General features: G+C 38.6%; 1 protein-coding gene across 1 annotated transcript in view; it reads left to right on the top strand.

Annotated features, from left to right (window-relative positions):
• The window catches only part of LOC102755197 (dystonin-like), a 172,493-nt gene that overhangs the window by 48,100 nt on the left and 118,393 nt on the right, over window positions 1–6,000 (top strand). Inside the window, 1 exon segment of the mRNA XM_015566826.1 lies at window positions 959–1,135. Within this exon segment, the coding sequence (XP_015422312.1) occupies window positions 959–1,135 (177 nt within the window).

Below are 6,000 nucleotides of genomic sequence, written 5' to 3'. Positions count from 1 at the left end.
TAGAAGTGAGAAACTAAACAACTGAAGCAGGGAAAATAAGGTAGTTTTATCTTATTCAGTCTTATTCATCTTCTTTACTTCAGAAAAGTGTGTTTCAAGATTAGGAGTCTAAAGTAGTAATAGTAGTTAATATTATTATTACTTTAGTTTTGAGTGATTTCTAACTCTTAAAACTCAGTAATACTCGGTTCTACCACCAGGTGGCGTGCATGTTTTGTCTCCAGGCAAACAGTGGCTTGCTAATTTTCACAGCCTCTCAAACTTGAGAACTAAACTTTCATCTCAGATAATTCCCTTCACAAATACTGCAAGTGTTTGTTTTACAGATGTATTTGATGAGTGCATTATTTTAATACTTAATAACTCACAGACTCCTTCAGCTTCTCTTATTCCCTTGGACAAAACACAAAACTAAGAAAACATTTCCCTGTTTACTATGTAAGCTGAACAGATTGGCCAAGTTGCACAAGTGATTTGAAGAGCATCATTTACTCTTGGTCTTGGCTTTATTCTGATGTAGATTGTTTGCCCTTCTTGTATTAATTAATCTTGTGCAATGTATAGAGGCGATTCATAAGGACCTTGAAAACCCTTCTGTCACATACATATCTAGACACATGATGTATAAAACTCACTGGGAATGTGCTCTGGTAAATCTGTTGCCTCTGACGATTGATATCCAAACCTTTCACTTTGGGTCAAGACTCAGCCCTTGAAACCATGTCTTCAAATGGGTATAAATTTAGGACTATCTCCTCATTTGTATGGTACTTCTTGACTTTGTTAGAGGATGCTTCTTCATACAAAGGAGACAAATCTTAGCCCTACAGTTTCAACTCACATTGGTTGAAGTCTGGTGCTTTCTAAGTTATAGCACTCATCGGTGCTAAGGTTATTTAACACAAATAAAAATGGTAGATTTTAATTCTCCACTCTTTTTCTCTTTTGATATTTTTAGTGCAGTGTCCTTGGGAATAATCTTAAAGACCTGGTGGATAAGTATCAACACTATGAAGATGCTTCATCTGGACTTCTTTCTGAGCTCCAGGCCTTCGAGGTCACAGCCAGCAAACACTTGTCTGAACCCATTGCTGTGGACCCTAAAAATCTGCAAAGGCAGTTAGAAGAGACCAAGGTAAAGAGAGAGAGAGAGAGGACGGGGACCCAGCCCTTCATTAGTCTTACTGAAAACCTTTCATTTCCCCACAGTTTTGTGATAGTTTTACGTGAAAATGGAACAAAAGATGAGAAAAGTGTATTTCTCCCTCTCGAGAGGGTTATAACTTTAGTTATTAGCAGTCTATTTATTTTCTAACTAGAGGCTTGGTGCACAAAATTTGTGCACAGGTAGGGTCCCTAGGCCTGGCCGGTGATCAGGGCTGATCGGGGCCTTCTGGCTGCCAGCCAGGGCTTTCCCTTCTAACTTCCAGCCAGGGCCCTCCTTCCCTGGCTTCCAGCTGCTGGTGGGGGCCCCCCTTCCCTGGCTGCCGGCCTGGGCCTTCCTTCGCTCTGTGCCGCCCCCTGGTGGTCAGCGCATGTTATAGCTGGTGATTGAACTCCCAGTCGAACTCCTGTGGTGACAATTTGCATATTAGCCTCATATATATATATAGATGAGATTATTTTTCTACTGCTGTTTAACTGGGTTGACATTGCTGTTATGGCTGGTTATCTGCATCCCACCACTCCCTCCCCTCCCTCCTCCACAAACAAAAACCAGTATCTTCTGGGCCATTTTATACATATTTATTTTGTTTATTGTTTTTCTCCACCTGTAGAATTAAACTTCATGAGAGCAGGTGTTTTTGTTTATTTTGTTCATTGCTATATCCCCAGCACCTAGAAGCACTTAGAACAGGATCTGGCCCATCATAGGTACTCGATCAGTGGTTCTTAACCTTGGCTGCACATTAGAATCACCTCGGAATCTTTTTAAAATCCTGATTTCTGGGCCTCATCCTCCAGAAAGTGTTTCTTTGTTACTAATGTTGTGGCCCCAACCCAAACAAAGAAACAGAATTTCCGGAGGATGAGGCTCAGAAATCAGGATTTTAAAAAGATTCCCAGGTGATTCTAATGTGCAGCCAAGGTTGAGAACCACTATACTAGATAAATATTTGTTTAAGAATGGACAGGTAGAAAGGAGGAAGGGATCTTACTGTCAATGTGGGCTCTGAGGATCAGGATTGTGATCCTATTGAATATTCCCATGATTCATAGAGATAAAACTTAAGTTATTACCTCGCACAATTTTCAAAAAAACCTACCTGCTCTTTAAAAAATTCCGGCTTGCCCTAACCGGTTTGGCTCAGTGGATAGAGCGTTGGCCTACGGACTGAAAGGTCCCAGGTTCGATTCTGGTCAAGGGCATGTACCTTGGTTGTGGGCACATCCCCAGTAGCGGGTGTGCAGGAGGCAGCTGATCGATATTTCTCTCTCATCGATGTTTCTAACTCTCTATCCCTCTCCCTTCCTCTCTGTAAATAATCAATAAAATATATTTTAAAAAATGCAGGCTTGATGTGGGACTTGCATACCAACAGTGGCAAGGACAGTCTCTGCTTCTTAAATTTAAAGCATATTTTTACATCCTAATGTAAGGGGAAATCATTATTTTTAATTTATTTTTTATTGAATTTATTGGGATGACATTGGTTAATAAAATTATATAGGTTTTAGGTATATAATTCTACAATACCTCATCTGTATATTATATTGTGTGATTACCATTCCACGTCAAGTCTCCTTCCATCACCATTTTTATCCCTCCCCTTTACCTTCTAAGACAGTGATGGCGAACCTATGACACGTGTGTCAGAAGTGACACGCGAACTCATTTTTTTGGTTGATTTTTCTTTGTTAAATGGCATTTAAATATATAAAATAAATATCAAAAATATAAGTCTTTGTTTTACTATGGTTGCAAATATCAAAAAATTTCTATATGTGACACGGCACCAGAGTTAAGTTAGGGTTTTTCAAAATGCTGACACACCGAGCTCAAAAGGTTTGCCATCACTGTTCTAAGAGGAGATAATTTTTGAAGTATCTTACTCTTTTTTTTTTATTAAATTTTTTTTTAATTTTTTATTACAAAGGGTATTGCATGAAGTATCTTATTCTTATTCCAAATGATCAATTAGTTTGAGTTGAAAGTTTAATTTCATAAATCTATTCTGTGATTACTTTTAGCAGGTGAGCAGCAGTATTATTGGCACTGGAGCTAGAAAGTAAACACTATATTGCCAGTTAAACAACTGCCTTTCAGATTTTAGTTGCATCTGTTAGTTACAGAATTAACTAGGAAAACAGGTAGCCGACTGAGTGAGCTTAACATTAGGTATTGCCTGAGACTGGTGACTTCTGGCCAGAAGAAAGCTAAGTCATCCCCTTGGATGAAATGTGGTAGATGAAGTAAGACCAAGGCAGAAAGAAGAAGGATGGAAGCATGGGATGAGAGGAGGGAGGAGACACGTGGGAGGTAAGGAGGATGGTGGCTCTGCTTTTCTCCTGGGCTGGAGAGTTTACCTGTTCTACATTAGGCAACAGGGAGATGTCTCGGGCAGTTCAGCTTCCCTACGTTGATGTAGCCTCCTAGTGGTTGCCTCATTCCTTTGGGTGTGCCTTTTTAAAACTGTGTGTGTATGTGTGTGTGTGTGTGTGTGTGTGTGTTTTGTTTTTTTAAATATGGTGGCGAATTATTTTTTTTAATCCTCATCCTGGGATATGCTTACAGATTTTAGAGAGAGGGAAAAGCAGGAAGAGAGAGAGAGAGACAGAGAGACAGAGAGAGAGGTGAGAGGGAAACATCAATCAGTTGCCTTGAGTACACACCCAAACCAGGGATCAAACCTGCAACCTAGGTATGTTCCGTGACTGGAAATTGAACCGTGTATGGGAGGATGCTCCAACCAATGGAGCCACACCAGCTGGGACTTTGCTTTTTTCTGTTTTGTTTTGTTTACTCTCTCTCTTTCCCACAAGCACAGGAACAGATGTGTCTTAATTAGGTTTCTGATTCTCACTTGATAACTTGTCTAAGGACAGTGTATGTGGGAGGGTTGGAGGAGATGCTATTACATAGAGGCTATTATTTTGGTAGGCAATGCCAATAGCTTAAGATAATTGTTAAAACTGCCTACATTTAATCATATAGCTAAATATTTTTAGTATAGGAAAGTATAGAAAACAACAACAACACATTTTAAGTTGTATCTGTATTAGGAAGATGATTATATCCAGTGTAAAAGTAACTTTTTTTTATGTAACTAGAGGAAAAAAAAGAAAAGGAAAGGAAACCCAAAAGAATGTATGGCTATTTTAATCAAGCAGAAATGTGAATTAATTCTAAAACAGAAGAAAACTTACTTGAAATGTACTGTGGAAGATGATTTCTCTAGTTCTAAGGCAGCTGAGGAAGTGTAAGAAGAAAAGCAGCATCTCAGAGGAGAATGAATTCTAATTAAGCCACAGCATCGTTTTAAAAATTAAATGTGTGATTAAAGTTGTTCCTGGCACCTGTAGATGTTTTCCTCACAGATGATCTCAGCCTGCAGAAAGGATAATTTTTATGAGAATGTGGCAGTCTCTATTTCTTTCAGTTCTATTAACAACATTGAAAAGTTATTTTTCTTTAACTATAATATAAACACATAAGACTACTACAAAAAAATCAGCCTTTTCTGTGTTTATAATTCTAACTTATATTTAATTGTATAATAAATGTAAATTGAGGAAACACAGTTGGCTCATTTGAAACATTTCTGTCCAATAGCATGTTGTTATCAGCATTATTTTTCAAAGAACTGTTTGCTGTGTTGTCAACAATCTGATATCACTGGGCTATAATGACGTTCCTCAAGTTGTGCTTCTAGGGAAATCCGCAAACACTACAGAATTTTTGCCCCACACGAAGCACAGAAAGACAGGATTCCAGGACCACTCTGGAGGTCTGGGTCTGGGACCAGGCGTGGAGCTCGGTCATGTTGACTGACAATGACCACCTTCCAACCTTTCTCTGATCTCTGGGATGGCCGTAAGTCAGGAAGCTTTTATGAGTTGGGCAAGTACCCAGGTTCATCTTTTTCTGGCCCAGGCTGGAGACTAAGGTCATGACCTTGCAGTATTCTCTGTCCCAGATACTTCTTTCATGTTTTAACTCATTGAAATCCATTAAAGACAATATATGGCACTTTAATTTGAAGTTTTTTTCCCAACATAATACTATCAACCATTATTGTAGCTCAATTAAAACCTGATATTGTGTTAGGAATGAAAAACTATTGACTCTCTTGGACATAAATAGGAGAGAAAAGGCATGGAATGTTTTGAAGAGAAGAGGTAAAGGAGGGATGCTTCTTTTGTCAGTCATTTCTAAGCTTTAAGCTGGTAGCAGGGCCATCCTTGTTCCTGGATGATTTTATAAAACTGTGACAGCTTTTACATGGCGTTTGCTTTCTGGTAGACATTTATATGCTAGGCCCATTATTGGGTTTTGTGAAGACACAAAGGTATCAAAACCCTACCTCTGCCCATCAGGGAACTCACATTCTTAAAAAATAATTTCTTTAGACTTCAGTCTGGTTATAGGTAAAGTCCCTTGAGGAATTTCTTATATAATCCTTTCTGTAACCAAACTTGTGGGAGAATTTCCTAAACAGGTTCACTCTCCTACTGGCTCTTTGGCCTCTGGGAACATCTGTAGGATCTGGTGTTCAGTTCACAGGTCTCTGGTTGGTCCCAGTTTGGTTGTCCTTCTGGGGTACACACAACTGCCTGTATATCATCACAATTTCTTGGATATGAAAATAAATCGAGGACATTGTTGCTATTGGCTTTAGCATTTTTTTGTTGTTGATGAAAGCTGAAATAGAAGAGGATCTTTTAAAGTCTTACACCTGATATCTTTGTTTATTTACTTATTCACTCACTCATTTATTCCAGAAACTTTTTTTCTAAATATCCCTGTAGTATTTCTTAATTTTTAAATTTATTTTTCTA

The sequence above is a fragment of the Myotis davidii genome, unplaced genomic scaffold (assembly GCF_000327345.1).
Source record: "Myotis davidii unplaced genomic scaffold, ASM32734v1 scaffold463, whole genome shotgun sequence".
Taxonomy (NCBI): Eukaryota; Metazoa; Chordata; class Mammalia; order Chiroptera; family Vespertilionidae; genus Myotis; species Myotis davidii.
The sequence above is the reverse complement of the archived record's forward strand: the minus strand, read 5'-3'. Positions and strand labels throughout refer to the sequence as shown.